The 23,252-nt window shown below is 44.1% G+C and overlaps 1 protein-coding gene and 1 long non-coding RNA gene across 3 annotated transcripts in view; one reads left to right on the plus strand and one right to left on the minus strand.

Moving 5' to 3' along the window:
- Window positions 1-20,923, minus strand: part of HYDIN (HYDIN axonemal central pair apparatus protein) — a 135,688-nt gene extending 114,765 nt beyond the window's left edge. Inside the window, exons 1-8 of one of the 2 annotated variants that reach the window (XM_081872290.1) lie at window positions 20,909-20,923; window positions 16,857-16,999; window positions 15,054-15,179; window positions 13,810-13,929; window positions 8,981-9,115; window positions 7,648-7,847; window positions 6,331-6,455; window positions 4,161-4,362 (exon numbers count right to left, since the gene is read on the minus strand). In XM_081872290.1, coding sequence (XP_081728416.1) covers window positions 4,161-4,362; window positions 6,331-6,455; window positions 7,648-7,847; window positions 8,981-9,115; window positions 13,810-13,929; window positions 15,054-15,179; window positions 16,857-16,976 — 1,028 coding nt within the window. In that variant the 5' untranslated portion in view covers window positions 16,977-16,999; window positions 20,909-20,923. Of the gene's footprint in view, window positions 1-4,160; window positions 4,363-6,330; window positions 6,456-7,647; window positions 7,848-8,980; window positions 9,116-13,809; window positions 13,930-15,053; window positions 15,180-16,856; window positions 17,000-19,097; window positions 19,120-20,908 lie in introns of those variants that run through there. The other variant, XM_081872291.1, reaches the window with a different exon arrangement.
- On the plus strand, window positions 4,523-8,102 carry LOC309347621. The gene is made up of 4 exons (XR_014158996.1): window positions 4,523-4,621; window positions 5,878-5,990; window positions 6,688-6,845; window positions 7,820-8,102. It is a non-coding gene; the product is annotated as an uncharacterized lncRNA (long non-coding RNA).
- Window positions 20,924-23,252: the final 2,329 nt, after the last annotated feature.

Consider the following 23,252-nt stretch of genomic DNA (forward strand, 5'->3'; position numbering starts at 1 on the left):
TTAGCATTCTAATAGGAAAGTGTGGGGGATGAGGCTGACTCCTCCTCAACAATGGATAATTTTTTCATCTATGCAGCAGCCATGGCTAACTTCTTTCTAATATAGTTTTATTGGTTTCCAATATATAACAATTACAAAAAAGAAAGAAAAGAATATAAAAACAAAATCCCAACTCACCCCTCTTTCCCCTCCAATACAGATCAATCTAGTTAAGTTTGCCAAAGTCCAATCTGTGGTTTCAGTAGTTGCCATTCTTCAGGTTGATCAGTAAAGTATTTTTAAAAAGCCATGGCTAACTTTAAATAGTTGAAAATATGGAGTAAGATGGTGCTTATTCTGAAAATTCTCACTGGCAAAGCAGTCAAGCAAAAAATAGAGTATGACCATGACAAACAGATGGCCTTATGCCATTTAGCATCGTGAGCAAAACATCCCTCTCATAACCACTCCTTGTCAGGAATTCTTCCTTCATTAGCCAGTTACACACCTCCAAAGTGTTATCACAGAAGCTGTGTAAATTTAATAGCCTCACTGCAATGCCTTTTAAAAAGTCCCTCTGAATTATTATCCTCCTTGGTGCTCCCAGAATGAAGAATGACTCCCTGATGTCTTCATGGGATGTCAAGAGCAGAAGGGGGCCTGCTGCACCCTTTGTCAGGTGGATCAGACTTTTGTCACACTTCAGGTCTGGCTGTTCTCCAGCCATTATTAATTCTCATGACAAGGTAAAAGTGTCCAGAAATGAAGAGTCTGCTCTGCATTCAGCCCTGAAATTCACCTTCCCATGAAGAGCTTAGGTCAGACCAGCATAATGTGGAATCCACCCACATTGAATATGGCCCACCAGATGTACCTTGAAGCCTGTCAAGGGTTCAACAACTCCTCCCACCCCATTATTGCAGTCCCAAGCAAGCTACCAAAAAAACCCAGGAAGTTGTTGGACCTTCTGGTGGGCACTTGCCTTTGGCTTGGTGGGATGCAAGTTGTGCATATATGGCCTAGAACCCTTACTAAAGATGCCCCAACAGCACCACAAAAGGTCCTAAGTGGTGGCCTAGACATTCAGTGCTTAACAGGTAGGGCCAGCCCAAGGCATTTCATTGCCTGAGGCAAAGGACAAGACACCAACTCTCTTTCCCACTTCCAAGTACAAGAGCCAACCAACTGGCAGCTGGATCTTATTTTAACACTAGTGATGGGACAGCATCCTCTTCCACTGCACCTGGGGGCAGGGTTTACAGGGATGCTGCATGACTCACACACATCTGTCCGCTCCCTACCCTTCAGTAGCTGCCACCGGAGATTATTCTTTCACTCTGCCTAACAGTAGGGCCAGCCTGTTTAAAATTCAAAATCCAGGCAACTAATCCTGCATGTGGATCCTGTGGTGAGGAACCTTTCCTTGCAGCCCCAAATCCCATTACTTGCTCAGATCTGGGTCCCCATAGGAACAAAAATCACCCCCTCACTTCTTCCCAATTGTGCAGTTATGGAGGGGCTGTGCCAGCCACAGGGATCCAGAGGGGTGGAAGCAAGGAAAGGAAGGGGCTGAACTCATCCTCACTTCAGCCCCACTGGAGACGGAGGGCAAGCATCATGCTCCCTCTGGGCAACAGCACTGAGACTTAGCAGCAGGGGCTAGAGTCTGAGAAGGGTGTCAGAATGTGGCTGCAGCTGCCTCCCCTCGCTCTCAGCACCCTGCACCTATCCTTGAGGATCCCCCTTTTATTGAGGGAGAAGGGAAGGAACCCTGGAAGATCCTGGCTTGTAACTCTGAGCCCCCTTGCCCCAAGTTGTTCCTCTTTCTCCTTGGGGCATATAGCCCATGCACTCACTGGCCTCAAGTCCTACTCTGACCAAGGAGGAAGGTTACAGCTAGAGTTGCCTGCAGCCTGGTCCTTTAGGGAAGCCACAGGTGCCTTCAAGTCCACAGCAAGTAGAAGGCAAGGACCAGCCCACCAACTCAGCCCCAGCCATCCTGCCACAGATCCCTTCCATTCTCGTAGCAACACCTGCCACACACACACTCCATTTCCCCACCTGTTCTGTGCCTCTCAGAGAGCTCTAGACTTTGGTGGCAGCAGAGTCTGCTGCTAGAGATGAATGAGTCTGGCAGTTTCAGTTTCTTTCCATTCCTCATTTTCCCAATCTTCAGGTCACCACACTTCCACATCCACTAGCATTAGTTGTTCTTTTTTAAACTCATCGTAAAATTTATCAGTAATTTAGTGCATGTTTGTCCTAATGGCCACATTTGTGCAAGCAATTTTCCTTAATGGGATGCATTTTTTGATGTTGCTTTCACCAACACAGGGCTTTTAATGCATACTTTTCCTTAACATAAACATTTTTCACAAATTTTGGGTTGGAGAACAGGAACTGCAAAATGCAGAAAAGTGCAAAGTTGGAAGGGTCCACCAGATTGCCCATTTTTCACCTCTCCTGCTGCTAGAATTCCTTCTCTGTTGCCCAGTTACTCCACACACACTCTGCTGCCACGGCCCAGTAGCTGCACTCTGCCCCCGTGCAGAAGCAGCATTAGCATCAAGGAATCTACTGTCCATGCTAAAATTGGTGCAAGTTGGAAACCGAAGTCTGGGAGACTGGGCATGTGAGGTAAAACAGCAGGCACATGCATGTTGTGCTGAGGGGATCATGCAAAGTTGTGCACTGATAGGTAGCCACAGGAAACCAGCTCATTGATTGGTGCCTATTAAGTTCCAGCTTTGGTCCACACTGAGAGCACTGTTAGAGCCACAGGAACCAGAAGAATCAACAGAGCAATAGAATTACACAAATGTGGCTGGTGTAGAAATGTTATAAGATGTTCTGGACTTTAATATTGTTGTGAGATTTTTGGGGCGGGGGGCGGGGGGAGAGGTTAGGCTGACTGCCTGAGACCCTTCTAATTCCTGGATCCAGCAAGGATTCAATTGTTAAACTAGCCAGTAAGAGCCATTATGGCCTAAAATGGGTGGTAGGCCCTCCCTCAACTAGCTGTTAGTTAGAAGGACTAAAGCCATAGTGGTGATGTGTGTGAGAGAAAGCTAAAGGCTAGAGGCAGGCTGGGCAGCTGAGTGAAAGAGCCATGCCTGATTTCTGCTGGAATCCAAGGTGTGGCTATTGGAAGAAGACCTTCTTATGGGTTTAATGCTCCATTGTAGGCTCAGGTTCTATACTGTATATGTATAAATAAGCCATGTTATCATAGAGACACCATAGTCTTGGCCGTCCCATATTCTGAGGAAACCAAACCCAGTGTAAGTGCCTGGAACCCCTGCAATCTTGCACCACTCAGAGACTGAGGTGGCATGCAATAATATTTGACCAAGATCAGGGTGGCCCAAGATGTGGCCTGATGACCAATACATCCTCTGGCAGCCCTCAGCAACATTTCTCACACACACACACACACACACACACACACACACAGCCCTCATGCTTCCTTCCCAAAGTCAACTAAGTGAGGTGCTGGGCTATGGGAAGCATGTATGAGGGCTCTGACAGGGACCTAGAGTCCTCCTGCCTCCTTCCCAAAGCCAAGTTAGCACTTCTCCAGCTTTGGGAAGGAGAAAGGAGGACTCTAGGACCCTGCCAGAGCCTCACATTTCCTTCTTAAAGCTCAGCACTTCACTTAGCCAGTTTTGGGAAGGCAGCCTGAAGGCATCAAATTTTGGCCTCACTTGTCTCACCCCACCCCACTCCCTGTGCACCACAAGGCAGTGTATGGCCTGCAAGTTCCATGTCAAAGTACCCTTGCAGCCCACTTGGTTGGACTGCCCTGACCTAGATAGACACACATTTTGGTTTCACACAAGGAGGGTTCAGAAAATACTTACCATAAAGTACCCAAATGATGGACTGTTTTTCAAATTATGTGACACCTTAAACTTCTTAAAAACCATGCATACTTTCTCTGTAACATGAAGATAAAACACTGCAAGCTAACAGGGATTTCTTTTTAAATATATATTTTATTTGGGAACAGTTGGCCACTTTATTTGTATTTATATGTTATATTAGATACGTTGTATAATTATATGAAACTATGGTGTAATAAACTTTGAAAGTGCGTAAGGATTGTGAATATGTTTCACTATAATACTGAATTAAAAAATTTGGGTCGGGGAACCCAAAAAATCCAGAGCCCTCAAGTTTACCTTTGTTTTTTTTGCTCTTCCTCTTCTTGTGTTGCAAAGATCTTCCACTGGAAACGCGCAATGATATCACTCCGATTGTGAATAACCACAGACCTCTGGCTCACTAAAGTGATATATGTTTTCTCAACTATCAAGGAGTTCTTGTCCAGTCTCACATTGACGTCTGTAGCTGCTCCATATAAGCATACATGAATATCTTCCCCTAGGAGAGACAGCAAATGAGAAATGGAGAAGGACTTACAGAACTGAGAAGGTCTGCATTTTTTGAGAAGTGCTTTCTTTCAACAAGCTCCACAAAACACAGATGCTTGTGTGTGTCCAACAAGGAATCTTCCTCTTTAGAAGATTTCCTAGGCCAGACATGGAATGGAACTGTCTAGGCCTCAGCCAGTGTTGCCATTGTCTCAGCAGTAATACTTGGAGCTTGTGAAAACAGTGGAAGAGCAGTGCAATCTCCACAAGTAATAAGCTTAGCATTTGTCTCTCATCCTTTCAAAAGGTGTGATGTTGACATGTGCAATAATAAAGCTTTCTGGCAAGCATTTACCATGCATTTACTTTGGCGTACCATCCCTATTACCTTTCTCCAATGGAGCCCTTTTATCAGCATGCTTATTTTTCAAAGCAGAGTTTATAATTTGTGTAAAATATGCAATAGCACTTAAACAAGCAACTGTTTTAGGGCAAATTCAATATTGGATTGTTGTTTTAGCATGCTGCCATTTCTAGTCTTTCTAGCTGGCAACCATTTTATCATCATGCTTTTCCACCCAACCTTCTAATTCACCCTAAAACAACCTTAAAGATATTTTCAAAGTTATGCATAATAGAGCTTAAATTTAAAAAGTGCTTTAGCACAAATTCAACATTGATTTAAAAATTGATTGATCAAAGTGGTTTTTAAAAATTGTGAGTTTGAGTGCATTGTCCTTTTCCTGCACACATGGTTATATCACACCCACAAGTGTGGATGGGATATAACAGGTTGGATACACACCAACAGTGCCATATTCCCTTCCCTACCACAACCCCTCCCCCCCCCCAAAAAAACCCCTGTGTAAGTGCCGAGAACCCCTGCAATCTTGTTCTGGACTACTATGGTTCTCAACTATGTGTGTGTGTGCCTTCTCAGCATAACAGATGCAGACAATTGACTGAGCATGTAACAGTATTGATTTGTTGTTTTGTCAGCATAGAAGTCTGAAAAACCTGAATCAGGCACCTATTTATCTTTTTGGGTAACATGTTTCAGAAAGAGTAAGACATGCCATCATCAATCATGTTGGTATCCTGCTGTGCATGCCAGGTAGTTTGCAATCTGGATTGAAGGGGACTCAGTGGCACAAAGCCTTCTGTGAAGAGAAGCCAGGCTGTTAATGCACAGGTGCCATGCGCTGCACACAGGGGTTGGTTCTAGTGAAAAGGCAAAGGTATTTCTCTCTCTGAGTAAGTCAGGATCATCTTAACACTGGAATCATTGGCTGTGCAGTGACAGCAGAGTGGGATTTTCCACACTGCGACGGAACCTTTCAAATATAGGCTCCGGCATAAACAGCATCTTTGGCAGGACAACTGCAAACTGCTGGTACTATTGCTGCATCAGATGCTTGGGTGAAGATCTTCTCTTGAGCTGGAGCCAAGGTTTGGGGGCCAAATCAGATGTAACCTTCAATTTAGGTGCTTCTTGACATGACTGAAGACACTCATTCACATACAGCATTGTTTTAGCAGTTCTGAAAACTTCATCCAACAGAAGAGATTTCTGCCATTTAGTGCCTGTGGAAGTATCACACCCATATGCTGCTTTGGCATAATTACAGCAGCTGGCAGGTAACAAAAAAAAGGTTACTGAGCACTGTTGCTTCAGCAAACTGTGTTGACATGGGAGGAATCAGCGACTAAGCAAAGCAGGGTTAGGTGAAGCATGTTGTAGAAAAGTCTGCAAACAATCCTGTTAGGCAGCCACAGTTCATTTCAGCAGGGCTCTTTGGCAACTCTCATGCCAAACACCTGGAAGTGACTTCAGTTCAGACAGCAGAGCAGCCCCATATAAGTAGCAAGGCATCTGTAGTAGAGGTTCCTAGATGACATTGGATTGATTCTATGTACCCTTTTATTCCACAACAAGAAAGCTAAAAGAAAATGATACATCCTTTTATTTTGCACTCACCTGTGTCATAATGCACTACAAGGTCCTCACAGTGGTTGCCACTCTTTTGAGGATGGAAATCAATGGTGAATTGTGTGGTTTCCTGGATTCCAAGGGTCCCAATGGAGGGCTCGATAGAGAATGGTCTGAAATGCAAAGGAGAAATCTGGAACCAATGGGACAAACTAATTTGAAGCCCATGGGAACTAATTGCAATTACCTTGGTCAGGATCAAGCTCATTTTTTTTACTAGGGCCACCTATTCAAGCCTGGTTAACATGGTTTAGTGATCTTGTTAACACTTTTCAACTAGGCTTTTGTACTCCCAGCCAGAGGGCTAAAGAGATCTAAAAGGTGTATTTATCCCTCTCTTTCAAGGCATGTCAATGAGCAGCACTGACCATTCTCAACTATCTTCATATCAGAGACAGCCTCTGGATTCAAGTGGACCAACTGCTGCAGTTGCCCTCAGGTCCTGCTTGAGGGCTTCTCAGATGCATGTTTTTGGCCACTGTGAGAACAAGATGCCTGAAGAGGTGAGTTCTTTGATCGTAACTAGCAGCCAGGGTCATCTTCTTATGTCCTTAGGCTGCAAGTACAAAACCAAGACTGGATATTCCAGACCCACTCACGTGGAGTACAAGGACATAAGCAGGGAGCTCTTTTCAATGCAGAGCTCAGCTAGATAAGACAAAATGAAAGCTAGGGAGCAGTTAAAGCCATCGGTAGCCAATGATATCTTAAGTCTAAGCCACACCCACAGCACCAGCACTCCAACCTTCTTAGCTCTCACTTACGCAGAGCTGTGTTAGACCCAAACCATGCCAGTGGTCTATTTCTAAGGTGTGGCTGGCCCAAATTCCCCTAGGTTAAAGCACAATAAATATTTCCTGTAGCCTATGACAACCCGCTCAGTAACTTTAAACATGTTTGACTGAAGTCATTGTCTCCTTTATTATACAGAAAAATGAAATTACAGTGCTACCTCGGGTTAAGAACCTAATTCATTCTGGAGGTCCGTTCTTAACCTGAAACTGTTCTTAACCTGGAGCACCACTTTAGCTAATGGAGCCTCCCGCTGCTGCGCGATTTCTGTTCTCATCCTGAAGCAAAGTTCTTAACCCGAGATACTATTTCTGGGTTAGTGGAGTCTGTAACCTGAAGCATCTGTAACCTGAAGCGTCTGTAACCCGAGGTACCACTGTACATACAATAAATGTTTATTTAAATTGGGGGGGGTGGGTGGAGAGAAGTCATTGTCTCATGCTCTGGCTATTACTGATGTCACATTCCATAATCTGTAACCTTCTAACCCAGACAGAAATCTCAAGGTTTTACCTCTGTGTAGTGATTTGATAGCGGGCCTCTCGGTTGCCAATGTTACGAACAAGCAGTGTTTTCTGTGTGTTGTACTTGACTGGGCAGGTGGAGAAATTCAGCTTGTCTGGGAAATCCAAAATGCCTCTGGCACCAATGGCTCGAATAGGGACAATAAACTTTTCCCTTTCAGTAATGCAGGTTACTTCATGGAAATAATCCTGGAGAGAAAGAATAATATGCAAGTGAGAAGCCTTGCTTCTGGGGGCTCAGCATCCCTCCACCACAGAAGATGCCAGAAAAGATCTTCAAGGTGCACAGCATAATATTGTAGGATCTACTGACACACCTAATTGCCCCAGAAAAATGACACCTGAACTCACTTCAACCTCTAATTAGGGTCTCACTGCAAACACCTGCAATGACTCTCCAGGAGCCATTTTACAAAAGGAGCTGATTTTTGTCTCTGGACAAACCAGGAGTCTCTGGAGGAGACAAACCATGAACCTGAGTTCAGACAACAGACTAAGCCAAACCATGTCTTAGTGCACAGCAGGAGAAATAGTGGAGCAAAGCAGTTGCAATCTGCTCTCTGGGAGCCTATGAATTGTGCTAAGCCATAGTTTGGCTTCCTGTTACATGTGAACAGATCCATGTGAATATGTGTAGAAACTACCCACTGTACAAATGTAAAATTTATATTCATTGCCCTACCCACGCTTGCCTCAGGCCCGTCCACCACTGGCACATGGTCCCTGAATAGTTACCCAGATGTATCCCTCAGGCTGAGACAGGTTCCTGATCCTTGTGCAAGATGATAAAAGGCAAAGGATCAAGGCAGCCTTGTCCATATCCTTGGGCCTCAATAAATGAATTTTTTATTCATCTCTTTAATGTTTCCATTTCTTCAAGTTAGACAAGATTCATGGGTATCTGAGGCCAGCCACCTGTGTCCTTGATCCTTGCCCATACTAGCTCATTAAGAGAGCCAGAGATAGAACGAGCAAATGAATGGCAGAGTGCAGCATTAGCATATCAGCTCCTATACATTGTGTTCCTCTTCAAACATCCCGAGTGCACATGCCCAACTACCAACTTCTCTTTCTCTGATTTATTCCTTTTGTTTGAGAAGTCCTTCTGCCAATTGTGTGTTCAAGGAGGGTGACGCTGACAATAGGAGGAAATGAGAAATGCCATACATTCCACAAAGGGTGAGCCTGAACTGCAGGGCTATGTGAAAAGGCCTGCTAGTCTCAGGCTTAGGCTCTTTGGCTCCCAGTCTCCTCCATCTTTCTTTGCCATGCAGCCTTAAACAGAAACACAGATTTCCCAGCAGGAGAGGCGATGGTCTTACCTTGTTCTCTTCAGGAGTGAAGAGGATGCGGAATGTCGAATGCATGCCAGGTGCAACTTTGTTACACACATCATTGGGGCTTATGACTCTGAAGTAAGGTGAACTCTCCAGAACAACTTTCACCAGCCGAGGGATCTATAAGAAATGCAGAAAAAATATTTTGCCATGATTCAAATAAATGAATAAAATTAACCAGCCTTGCCATGAGAGACAAATTCTGTATTCTAGCAGCAAACAACCTAGATGGGCTGGTCCAGCTACATCAGTATAGTGGTGGTAAAGTAATCCTATGCACTTACAGCAGTAAGCACAAGTGAGGTAGCACAAGAATTACTGGAGAAATAAGTGCTAAGCTGCAGCCTTGAGAACATCCCTGGTAACTCTGCTGCTCCTCACCAAACATGATGTTGTGCACCAAGACAGCCCACCTTTATCCATGCATATGTCAAGGAGCTGTCAATGATCCAGGTCAACCACAGGACAGGCACACACATGGAAGGCACAGAAGGCAATTAACTTTTTCTTAACAGAAAATAACAACACAGCGGAGTCCTCTGGTTTGCCTTAATCCAGCTAAGACGTTGCTGAAACTGACCACTAGCTCCGCCATTCCCCCTCTAGCCTTTCATTCTAGATTCCTCCCAAGCAGGCAAAGGCTGCAACAAGGGGGCAAGCTCCTCCTCTGGGCCTGTCTGGCCTGTTGCTCAGCAACTTGCACGACTCTCCTCGAGCGGGGTGTCAGAGCAGGAGGCAAGCCAGCAGGACTGAGACTGTCCTGCTGCTGTGTAGCAGGGCCCACCTCTGACTCCTCTTGGTCTGAATCTGTGCTCACACTGTGACTTTCAGCCTGTCCTGGAAGGCCCTCCTTCTCCTGACCCCTCTTGATCACTCAACCCCCTTGCTTCTAGAACCTCCCAGCTTGTCCCTTCTGTAGACTGCTCTTCAGTGTCCCACCACCAGGATCCAGTATCTAAGTTGTCATTTTCTGTGCCCTCCGGGGGGGGGGGGGGCGCTATTGGACAGGTGACTCCCACCACTCTTCCTTATCCAGTCCTTATCCAGCCAGTCTCTGACAGCATACATGGTACCAACAAATGTGCAGCAATGGCAGGAAAACCACAATGACATCAGTAAGGGAAGTATTAGTACTGCTCTAGTCTGCCTGGGAGTGCTGTGTCCACTTGTGGGCACCACAGTTTTAGAAAGATATTGATAAACTGGAACGTGTGCAGAGGAGGGTGACCAAGATGTTAAAGAGTCTTGAAACCAAGCCTTATGAGGAACAATTAAGAGAGTTTGGTATGTTCAGTGTGGAGAACACTGAGAGGTGATATAATAATAGCCATCTTCATATACCTAAATGGCTGCCACATGGAACATGGAGCAAGCTTGTTTTCTCCTGCTCAGGAGGGTAGGACTTGAACCAATGGATTTGAGTTACAAGAAAGGAGATTCTGATGAAACAGCTGGAAGAACTTTCTGACAGTAAGAGCAGAGGTTGGATAGCCATCTGTCAGGGATTCTTTCCTGTGATTCCTGCACTACAGGAGTTGGGCCAGATGACCCTTTGGGTCCCTTCCAACTCTAAGATTCTATGATTCCATGATTCCTAGTCCACATCCCCTTCACACACAGTTCACAACCATGCAATCAAGAGGAGCTCACAGCACCACCCTTGTCAAAGGCCTGCTGCAATAGAGCAGTAAGGAGGGCAATGACTAGTATATGCACAAACATCACGGTAAAAGGCTCAGATATCTTTAATCCTAACCCAAATACCACCACCAGCAGTCTCCAAAAAGCTAGGAAAAACACCAGAGCCAGATGGAAAAAGAAGGACCGCCATTTGTACTCAACCTTATATGTAGCGGCGGGGAGTATGTGTATTTATTTTTAACACTTGTCTGTTTGCAAGCATTAATAAGATTTAATTACACTGCAGCCTGATTCACCACAACTCGGCTTTAGAATGATTTCATCCTACTGAAACCAATAGGGCTAAATAAATTCACACCCAAATATATCACCTGAACTGAGGTGTGGATGAAAGAAACTTGCAAAATTATCTCCCCTAGGCTCTTTGGTATTGTGAAAAAACATCATCTCTCTTAGTCTTATTTCCAATATTCTTCTATTACTAACATTCAGTGTTGTGCCCTCTGGACATAGACACTGTGCTCTTCAGTTGAGGCTGCAGATAAAAACCTTGTCATAATAAAATTACACAAGATGTATTAGCAAAACCACATTGCATCCACTTTGGGCTTCTGCATCAGTGATCTCCCTATTAGCTATTCTCCCAGTAAAGTATTCATTTGTCTCCAAATCATATTTCCTTATATTTAGTGCTGCACATGTTTGCATTGCTACTATGCTGCTGCATTTCTAAACTTTTCACCATCTTCCTGCAGTATTTAATCACAAAACTGTAGGGCTTTGATTACTTTTCACACTTCCTTGTTAGTTCATGCTGCCCTTCTGTTCATTCCTAGCACATTTATTGCAAAGTATCAAGGAAAACATTCAGACCTTCAATATTCTCCTTTAGTATGTTTTCTGCTTCATCTTCATCAATGTAACTTTCCTGATGACAATTCCCACTGGATTCCTCTTTTAGCAAGTGTTCCCCCACCCCACCCCCCAGACCCTTCCAGTTCCCTGTAAACTATTTTTGTGGGCCAAGAGAGATGCAGCAAAGAAAGTCAGGGTCAGATGGGGTGGAGCTGGTAAACTATCAAAGCCAATCATGGACAAGCACTACACTGCCCCACATGGAATTCCACAAGTTGCCAAATTTAGAAGTTTGGAGGTAGAGAGACAGGCAGTCCAAGACGGCAGACAGTGTGGATATGCACTATCTGTGCAGTGTAATGCTCCTCTAAGCAGCATTTGTTTGATTAAAACTGGCTCCGTTCTCAGCCCAAAGAAAATGGGGAATTCATTGGGCCCTGCCCATGACATGGACCACTGGCAGGAGGAGGCTCTCAGCGTGGTGGTGTCCCACATTCTCCATGGAGGATTGGAAGAAAGAAAAGCATAATTATGGTGACACTAAGGGAGAAAGACAGTCAGCAGCCACTGACAAGACAACAACTGATACAGCCCCATATCCTAAATGACATGTAAATGTTTTTGGCCTATCAGGTTTTTCCTCCTTTCATTGACACAGCACAGCTTGAAAACCTTACTTCAAGAAGCAGCTTCCAGGAAAGCAAAGACTGAAACTGAAGTGCCCTCCCAGGACTAGGTGAAATGCCCCACCAGCTCACATTTGGGAACAATTTCAGAACAGAGGCAAAATGTTTATTTCAGATTGGGTGGATGTGTTTTTCAACCAGTCCATAAACATGCTACATGACATTATAATTAAATGCCAAATTATTCAACACATTATTCCTTTCCCTAGCAAAGATAGAAATGACAGCAAATTTAACACTGATTGAACACTAGAACAAATATGTAAGTCATACTTTTGCTAATTTGGGGCAAACTCTGCACAAACAACCACTAAAGGGCCAGCTGTTCCTTTCAACAGCAGCTTAAAGCCAAGTGCTGGAAGGAAACTAGCTAAATGGATGCTGGCAGCTGAGGGGCAGGGAAGCCATTTCTGACAGTTGGAGGCAATCTATTACTTGATGGACAAAGCATAAGGGATGCAGTGTGCATGTAATCTGATCATGATTGCTCAGTTAAGCAAAGAGTACACATGCTGCAGGCAGCAGCACAGGACTTTTGGTGAAAACACAGTCCTGAAGGAGCCATGAAGGAGTCTTTGAGCCATGAAGGGAAAAAATGGCCAGTTGAGAAGCTGTGGGCTACTCTACTTTCAGTGTTCAAAAAGCTCCATTTATTTATTGCCTCTATATCCTTCCTTCTGTGGTGGAACTCACAGCAGCATTCATAGGAATCCCAGGCACTGAGCAGACTTCAGTTTCATGACTATGGTCATAAGCAATAAGAAAGATCAAGCAAGCCTTGTACAGTATATATTTGTGAGAATGAGATCTGAAAAGATTATGACATTCAGAGGGAGCACAAAAAAACAAATCTTCACTAAGGAATCTGGTTGCCCTTTTGGAAAGGACTTACATCATTTAACTTCACAACATTTAATAAAACATGCAATCAAAAATACAGTGGTACCTCGGTTACATACGCTTCGGGTTACATACGCTTCAGGTTACAGACTCCGCTAACCCAGAAATAGTGCTTCAGGTTGAGAACTTTGCTTCAGGCTGAGAACAGAAATCGTGCTCCGGCGGCACGACAGCAGTGGGAGGCCCCATTAGCTAAAGTGGTGCTTCAGGTTAAGAACAGTTTCAGGTTAAGTACAGACCTCCGGAACAAATTAAGTACTTAACCTGAGGTACCACTGTACAGGTGTATCCTGCCTTAAATCCTTTGCATTTAAAGAAAAAGCAGCTCTGTAGATACATATATCATTTCCACTGATAGTTTGTTTACTTTGGTTCTTGTTAAGATCCATAGATAGATCACAGATATGTGAATTGTGAGCCCAGTTGCAGTAAGCCTGGAGTCACCATGGTAGGGCATAGGAAACAATAAATGACATTGCAACCTTTTTTGGTATCAAAATGGACACCGCTTTTATCGAAACCTGGGCAAAGCCTCAACCAGGCCATCCTCTCAGTCCTTAGATCAACTAGATAGCAAACAACAAGAGGAAGTTAAAATGGGACATAGGCACTGAAAAGTTTGCCAGGAGAGTTATTTCACTGGGAAGAAGAGAAAGAATACTCCAGCCATCGTGCTTTCTCTCCCTGCATCCCACCTCAAAACTACTTTACAGTTTCACTGACATGTCATACCTTGTCATTGTTCCTCAGAATTAGTGGCACTTCATACATCTCACAAGGGGCATAATTCTGGAAAATCACTTCCGACGGGAATGGTTGAAACAGAGACTGGTCCAGATCAACAGAAGAGAACTGAAGAAGACACAAAGGGATACATGTAAATGCTGCCTGGCAGTCGCAGGACTGGGAAGCAGGACAGGCCAGCGCCACTCAGAGTGGAGCCATTCTGCCCAAAAGGAAAGGTACAGCTTCAGGCATTCAGGGAAGTGTAGCATGCCATTCTAGTAGTATTCCAACAGACCTATTACATGGGTTAGTTAGTCCTGTTTTCTCTGGTTATGCCTCAGTGCCATTGTGTACCACCATCTCCTGCTTAGCCTTCATAAGTTTGTCTCTTCCAGGCTGTTTAACCAGGCAACATATCATCAGTCTGCTGCTGCTGGCAAATTACCAACTTCAGAACCAAAGCCCACAAATGTTCACTCAGCAGCAAGTCACCCTGTGTTCAATACTATAATAATAATAATAATAATAATAATAATAATAATAATAATAATATTTATACCCTGCCCAGCTGGCTGGGTTTCCCCAGCAGCTCCGGGCAGCTCCCAACAGAACACTAAAAGCAAAATAAAACTTCAAACATTAAAAACTTCCCTAAACATGGCTGCCTTCAGAGGAAAAAATGCATAGGATTGCACACTTTCATGATAATAATTACCGTAAATAAACAATAATTGGAGTTATACATTGGACAGTAATTTAAGAAACTAGCCCATAATATTTATCCTAGGCCGCAACAAGCATGGTTTGTTGTGGCTGCCTCTCTTAATGAAAGCACACTTTCATTCCACGGGTCTCTTTCAGCATCATGTCAGAGACATGAGAAAAAAGAACTACCAGTCTTGTTGATGGTAGTGAATAGGAAGGTTGTGGCAATTATTTGGAAGGAGCAAGCACAACTGATATTAACTCAAACGTACAAGAATGTGTGGACTACCAGTTTTTAACATATAGCGTTAAAAAATAGATAACAAAGGCACTGGACACCCATAGCAAACTTTGGTCAGACATTTTTGGATGATGGCACTAGAACCCTCTTGGGACTGCAAATCTACAGGCTGAACAACTAGATCAGCATTCCTCAACTTGGTGCCCCCAGATGATTGAGCCTGCAACTCCCATCAGCCAGCAAGTATATCATTATGTTAATGTGCTATGTCATAAATAAATAGGGGTGAATGTGGAAGAGATACCTTCTGGTGTGAGGTTTCACTCATGTCCAGAAGCTGCACAATTCGAGGCCGGCGCACCTCATGGGTGTTTGCCAGCATCTGCTCCGTCGTTAGAGTCATTGCTTTCAGGAAGGCAGATGGAGTCAACTGCAGTTGAAAACAAAGACCACATAAATGCCTGAGTTAAGAAAGGCTTTCCTTGTTAAGCACTTCTGATTAATATGTGTTCACTGCTGAATCCTAGACCTCCATTAATTTTCCTGCTGAAACATTTAAAATTCAGGATGCAGGACTTCCATTCTACCTATCTTAAACGAACTCTTACTGGAAATGGCACCTGCTTGCAAGATTTTCAGATGTCCGCATGATTTCTCTCTTGTGCTGAACAAAGTCAGCAGTTAAGGCACAAAGTAATTAAATCCCATTGCTATTTTAGAGAGAGATTGTGGGATTTTGGTAGGGCTAATTTCTCTAGATGCTTAAAGGGCAAGGGACACAATAAAATACTTCGGCTCATGTACAGAATGACAAATAAACCGGCTGAGAGTTGCAGCCGGGGACAGGGTGGGAATGTTTAAAAAGCATAAGCTCGTTTTCCACTTTGTGTCTCACAAACTAATAAGGAAAGTGGGACAGCAATTATATAATAATAATTTATCAAACTGTGTGCATCTTTGTCTGTGATTACCCCAAAACTGCGGAACTCCCTTCCTATTGACTTCTGCCATGCTTCATTAGTACAAGTGGTTTTGACATGTGTTGATAACCTTGTCTTCTTGCTCCTATGTAGGGAGCAAAAGAACAAGCAAAGGGAACCAGCGGAAGCTCTCTTCCTCAAACTTTGGAGGGGAAAACTTCTAGACTTAACAACACACACACAATCCATCATATACTGGTGAATCATTGTCTCTCTCCGCCTCAATGAGTCTCCTTCTAGTCTTCAGTACACACTAAGGGGTACTTTAATCAGTGACAGGTTTTTCTGTTTTTAGAACATAAAGCCTAAACATCACCAAAAACAGGAGGGGACAGATGTCCAGATTGCAGGATCTGCTGTTCTTATTCTACTAGAACCCTGAGATCTACCAGCCTGGTGCAAACGTCATAGTCTTAGAAAGAAACCATTTTGAGCCCAGGAATTAATTTTGAACACTAGAAGTAAACTGAGCCCACAGTTGTTATGCACAGAAATGCACTCCTGGTCACCACAGGCTTTATTCCTGCAATCAGTCTAATTTGGGGGGCAGGGGGTGGGAAGATACATTTTTTTCTCTCCTAGCACTAAACAGCTGGAAGTTAGAAGTCCTCCTTGCCAATCTACTGCAAACTCACCCAGAAGATGCTCATCTACTTTCTGTCCATCCTGATCTAAAATGGACATTGTATTTAAAATGCACTGTCTTTTGCTTACTGTCTCACATTAAGGGTTTATTCAGATTTACTTTTTGTCCTGCTCTTTCCCAGCATGGTGCGCACTTTAAAGCTCCATGTTCAAGGACCTCCCCACCCCCGAGCTTTCTGTGCAAAAGCCCAGTCTTAAAAGCCGAAGCACAATAAATGGCAATGTGGATTTTCCACGGATTGCCATTTGCTCCAATTCAGCTTTAAAGAGCAGTTTTTTGAGGGGAAAGCTCCAGAGAGAAAAAGGGGGTGCCAGAACACGGTGCTTTAAAGTGTTCACCATGCCTGGAAAGCATGGAGGAAAGGTAAATGTGGATAAGCTCTAAGGCATGTCAAACTAAAAGGTGTTCAGGAGTCATTATCACAAAGGCAGATTCAATGACTTGGCCAGTTATTAGATCAGCTGAGCGCAAGCAAACATACTGGGGCATGCTTCTTTTCTTCTTTGACCAGTTTTGGGATGTGAGGTACCACCACCTTGCTTTGAAATTCTTCTGAGAACTTGTGGGGACCCAAGGATTTCTGGACTCGGTCTGTTAGCATCTTTGATTAATCTGTCAGAACCTCTGGAATAAGAACAACAACAAACTTGGTTTAAACAGTGAGAAAAAAGTCTCCTGGAATTCACAATTCTGCTTGAGTTTCAATCCTGACTATCACTGAACTGAGAATGGCTGCCAATTATTTCCCTTCAAAAATATATCAATATGAAACTCAAAGTGGAAATTAGTAGAGAAGCAGTCTCAAAATCTGATATTCTCATTTACATGGATTTTTGTTTCTCTGTATTCCAGCAACAACAGAATTGTCAGCCTCCCATTACCCAGTTATCACTCCCTTTTGTGTGTGATGTGTAACGGGTGCCTTGAGCCCCCCTTTCCAATTAGCAGATGACATGGTGTGGCTGCATCTCTCACTCCAGCTGAGTCGCTGCTGCATACTGGAGAGGGGAGACCACAAGGTTGGTGCTGTGCAAATGTGCTAGTAGGAGTGTCAGAACAGTTCTTCCAACACAGTAGCATCACACTGACCTTGTCGTCACTGCTTCCATCTCCCTCTTCATCCTGGTATGCAATGGCGACTTCATTGGAGGGAGGTCAGATGACCCGCCCAGTCCCACCATGCTGTCTGCTAATGGCCAGGACTGTTTATTTGGATCAGAACAGAACCTGGTTGTTTGAAGATGCGGCAATGCACCACCCTTGCAAGTTTCTATCTGCACGTAGGAGCATCTTACTTGAAAGGGCTCATGGGCTCTTAACTGAGCTCTTATTCAGCTAAGTCATGCGTGGCTTTCAGCTGGATTGTGTATAATGGTTTCTGTGATTTTAGGTATTGTTTGTTTTTTCATGAACCCTATGACAGAGATGCAATAGAAGCTAATAAACTAAAACAAGAAGACCAGAACGTAGGGGAAATCAATTTACTTAATACAGTTTCAAAGGGAAGTGGTCAGGGAGCTGTACCTTAAAATGGAAGATCTGTAAAACAGAAATCACTGGTTGAACATTGGTATCTGCAGCCTCAAAGAACAGAAGGAAAGTGAGAAAACTGTAACATTTCTAACTTAATGGCTTAATGTAGCCTTTGCCAACATGGTTCAAGATCTTCACCCAGAGACACTGTGCAGGTAAAAAGCCAGTCACCTCTGTTCAAGTTCAAACAGATGTTTGGGCCCTGGTGAGTAAAATGTTGGGCCCAGGTGGAGTGAAATATGGAGCTTGTAATGGGGTGACTGCTACTACTAGAAAACCACCTTTGCGTGCCAGTGTCATCCCCCCACCCCGAAACTTATCCTTGTGAAGGGATGAAGGAACAAATGGCAAGGAAGGCTTACTGGAAAGGTCTTGTGGACCTCTCCTTAGCTGGACTGTAATTTCCTGCCACGATTCATAGGAGTTACAGTTTTCTAGGCCTCCCAATTCAATGAATAAACCAAAAAGCCTAGGAAACAAGTTCACTGCACCCAAGCAGGAACTAAGTACATCCTCAAGATTGTTCAGAAAGATGCTTGTTGGATCAGGGAGCGGGCAGGATTGAAACATTGGAGTGATCTCTGTTTTTTTTAAGCTTTCTCCTAGAAAGCGGGGGGGGGGGGGGCGCAATCCAAGGCAAGCTGGGGAAGCTCACTCATCATCACTACTATTGATGTACTGAATCAATATGCCAAACTCCTGACATATATTCTGTCTGGAAGTATCTGTACAGTAATCTGCTACGAAAAACTGGCTTCCATAAGTTATTTACTGCCTTTTTACAGATAATGTAACTAATTTCCTCTCAGTGGCCAATATACAAGAATCTACTGTCCTGCAGTCTTCATATTCCCACCCCCCATCAAACACAGACTGGAAATACTTTACACTAGTTAAAAAAGAATTGCTTATTATTCACTGCATAATCTTAAATATTATATTTCTGGAAGCACAGATTCCAAAGCACACTTGCAAGTTACAGTGTGGGGAGACCTCTTTAAAAACAACTAAATGGAGCCCTGGAATTATATGCTGTATACACCAGCAACAGGAGAAGAATCCAGTTGAAGCTGGCATGGTTGCGAGTGAATTCAGAGCAGGACTCGGAAGTCCTGAGTTCACATCCCCCTTAAGCTATGAAGCTCACTAAGTGACCTTGGGCCAATCATCATCTCTCAGCCTAACCAACCTGATAGGGTTGTTGTAAGGACAGGGAGGAGGGAGTAGAGAACTGTGTAGGCCACTCTAAGCTCATTTCAGGAAGGATGGGATATAGCTACATAATAAAAAAAATAAGAAAAGAAATGCTATTTTTAGTGAGTAGGCTCATTTGGGAGGAAGGCATATGGTTATCTATGACAGCTGACAATTTAAAAGGCAAACAGCAAGGTTCTTACCTGCCTGCTTTTGACACTTTCTCTTTCCTGTCAGTAAGAACTGAAACACTGTGATCTATCTGAGGGCTCTATAGGAACTTGAAAGCATAGCAGATGGCATTTCAAAAAGGCCATATTCCACTGTAGCACCTTTGCCTCCTGCTATATGCAATAATACAGATGTTCAACTGCGTGTGACCCTGAAATGTGCATCCCAGCTCCAACAGATCTCTCCTTTCATGTTCTGCTTCCATTTCAAATCTTTCAACATGAAGGTATCAGTACTTACATCTCCTCTGTCCCCTGCCTCTTTATATGGTAGAAGGCTCAGAAATGAGACACAGGGAGGTAGGGTGGAGATAAATGAACTCCAACCTAGAGGCACTTAAGCAGCTATAAGAAGACCTGCCTCCTTCATGGCCTGAGTGAGATCCAGCTACACAGCCCTGCTCCCTTGCGTGCCTCAGGGCTGTTGCACAATAGATAAGGAGCAAAAGTGCAGCAGAGAGGAGGCAGGCAGGCAGAACACTTAGCACCAGAGGGACACCATGTAATTTTTGCTCCTGATATTAAACCTGAATATGATTTATTCTGGGAAACTTCTGTAAGCTGCTTTGAAAGTCTCTTGTAACATATACATAAGAACATAGGAGCCTGCTGGATGAGCTAATGGTCCATCCAGTCCAGCATTCTGTTCTCACAGTTGCCTGTGAAGCTTGCAAGTAGGACCTGAGCACAAGAGTCCTTTCCCCATCTGTGGTTTCCAGCAACTGGTCTTCAGAAGCATTAATGCCTCTGACCATGGAGGCAGAGAATAACCATCATGGCTAGTAGCCATTCATAGCCCCATGTTGAGTTCCATGTTGGGCATTGCAGGGGGTTGGACTAGATGACCCTTGGGCCCCTTCCAACTCTAAATTCTACGATTCTATGATTCTTAAGCCATCCAAGTTGGTGGCCATCACTGCCTCCTGTGGAAGGGAGTTCCATAGTTCAACTATGCACAGTATGAGGCTAAAGAGCAGGCTATTAGTATTCTTAATAAATAATAGCTTATACTTATAGCCTTGTGCTTTCAAATCCAGAATAACTCCCTATAACAACCTGTCTGGATTCAAAAGTGCGCTAGCACCTTAGTGAGCAATTGGTTTCTCATAGGAACATAGGAAGCTGCCTTATACCGAGTCAAACCATTGGGTCTATCTAGCTCTGCAATCTCTACTTACTGGCAGCCATGGCTCTGCAGGGAATCAGGCAGGGGCCATTCCTAGCCCTACCTGCAGATGCTGTGGGGACGTCGGATCTACTGCATGCAAAGCACATGCTCTCGTGATGCCACCCCATCTTTCCGAGGCAGTTGCCTCCTCCATCGCTACTTCCTAGTGTGGCCCTTCCCTCTAACACTGAGGCTTTTCGTCCCTCCTTCATGCATGCGTTCAAAGGCCGGGCCTAATCAACCCTCTCCCCACACCACAAGTTCCTTGAGTGCAAATGCCAGGTGCCAGTTCAAGCAAGGAGGAGCAAGAAGGTCTCCAAGGACGTTGAGCAGGTGTCCCAGGGCCCAGCAGCCCATCCTCAGCCATTCCAGACCAAGAGAGCAGACAAAGGCTGGCTGAGCACTTACTTGCCTGGTCCTCCTCCTCCTGCTGCTGCTGCTGCTGCTGCTGCTACGGCTGCTGCTGCTGCCTCCAGAGCAGCTCCACAACTTCTAGGCCTTCTTTCTCCCTGCCGGCCTGTGGCTGTTACTCTGGTTCCCATAGCAACAGGGCCTTCCCTCTGGCAGGGCGCATACACAGAAGGCTGCAGGCCTTCCAGCGCCATGGCAACTGCTGGCTGGCAGGCAAGCCTTAGCCATTAGCCCCAGGGAGTGAGAGGAGGAAGACTAGAAGCGTCTTAAAGCAACACTGGACTGGCTGGGGTTTCTAATTTCTTTTTGAACTGTTATTTGTTGTTCTTGCTCCGACAAGGACACCAGTATTGATTCGGGAATTTGGGCCACAGCAGCCTGCAAAGACACTGTGATTTCCCTGCTCTCTGCACCAATCCAGCATAGTGTGCTACAAGGGTGACCTCACCAGTTTTGGCAGTGGCTAAAAGAAAAGAACAAAACAAAAAATAAAAAATAAAAATACATTGTACTGGTGAGGATGCAAACTAATTCCCTCTCCCACAACCCACCTCAATGCTGCCCTGGTGTACTGCAGCACCAGCAGGTATCTATAGGTGAAAGACATTTCTAACAAAGGTGATGATGAGTCCAATATGCCAGAAATACAAGTTTTTGCTGGATTAGGAGCAGCCTGTGAGCAAAACCTTCTGGAGGCCAACACAGTTTGCCATTGTCTCAAGTGTAATGGCCAGTCAAACTCTCTGTTCTAGTCCTCTCTAGAGGCTTTCACATCAAATTTCCTGGGTCCTATAAAGGTAGATTGTGGGTTTTGGATAGTGTATTGAGGCCATCAGATCCTCTAATAAGGCTGTCAGATCCTTTCAGAGACACTTTGAGCCTGTGGGGCATAAAGAGAAACAAAGAAGTACCACAACTGAAATTACTGTCATTTTGCTACAGAGAGGAGGTTGAACTGATCTTCTCTATAATGCAGTATTCAAGAATTCACAGGCCTGTGCAGAGCTTGTCTGAGGCCTGAGAAGATCCATAATAGAGTAGATCCATTTTGGGGTACCAAATTTTGATCTTGCACAGGGCACCATATTATGAAAGATTACCAAAGTCCAACCCTGCCGAATGACTCAGGCTAATCTCCAAAGCAATGGGGAGGAGGGGCTACACATATGCAGCCCAACAACATCATAGTACCCTCTGCAATATAAGGGTCCATGAGAAGGTGTTCTCAGCTTTCACACAAGGCAAGGGGGCTTCAGATTGTGTTGTAAAAATGTAATGTGGCTGATAACCATTCTACTAAAAGGTGCTTTCAGAATACCAAATAATTTACCAACAATATAAAGACGACAATGTCTGTACACTGACAAAAAAAGAAATACATCTGCAGAAGACAATGAATGTACTTTATGGCTGTGTGTGAGAGAGAGACAGAGACAGAGAAAGTGTATGCACGCCTAGACAATCTTGGCAGAAGGAACGAATAACTTCTCAACACTACCCCACTTCATTTGTGGTTTTGGTTCAGTAGCAGACAAGCAAGTTGACCTCTTCCTTATCTGACTAGAGTAGCGTTAGCAACATACTATTAATTCCATGGTAAAAATCTCACACTGAGCACAGTGATTTAAAAAATGGTGTTTGAATGAAAAAGTAAACAGATTAAGGTGAGAAGATTTTAGTCTAGCAACATCAAGGATAACATTTTCAACTTTTGGGAAAACATAGGAGCCAACAATGTTTTCTGTGTCTCAGGAGAGAGAAAGAGAGAGGTGGGGACTTGGGTGTCACTCATCTAGCTCAGTACAGTCTACACTGACAGGCAGCAGCTCGCTATGCTTTCAGACAGGGGTCTCTGTCAGCCCTACATGGAGATACCAGGGATTGAACCTGGAACTTTTTGCATGCAAAAGATGCTCTACTCTTGCAATGTTCATTGACTGCATTATTAAGATTAGTAGTAGCAGCAGCAACAACAACAGTAGTAACAGGGGATAAAATTACACTTTTGAGTCCCAGGATTGATTATTCTAACCTAGGTCCTTGTGGCTTAACTTGAATATTTCACCAGGCTTAAGGTTCTTGCTCCAGTGTATTGACTTTCCACTCCTTCATATTTGCAAATGTTGTTAAGGTGATGGTTTACAAACATGGTTTCAGGTTCCCCAGTCTGGAGCATTTCTGTGTGGCACAAGGGATATGCAATCTGCTCCCAGGAAATGATATTACATAGTAGGTCACTGACAGAGTTCACAGTAAGCATTTTAGAGTTACAAGAGCAAGAACATTGTCTTTGTGCACCCTGTTTAGTCAGATCAAGCTTCCTGGATCACAATATGAACTG

This window comes from Podarcis erhardii (genome assembly GCF_964252035.2).
Source record: "Podarcis erhardii genome assembly, chromosome: 7".
NCBI classification, from domain to species: Eukaryota; Metazoa; Chordata; class Lepidosauria; order Squamata; family Lacertidae; genus Podarcis; species Podarcis erhardii.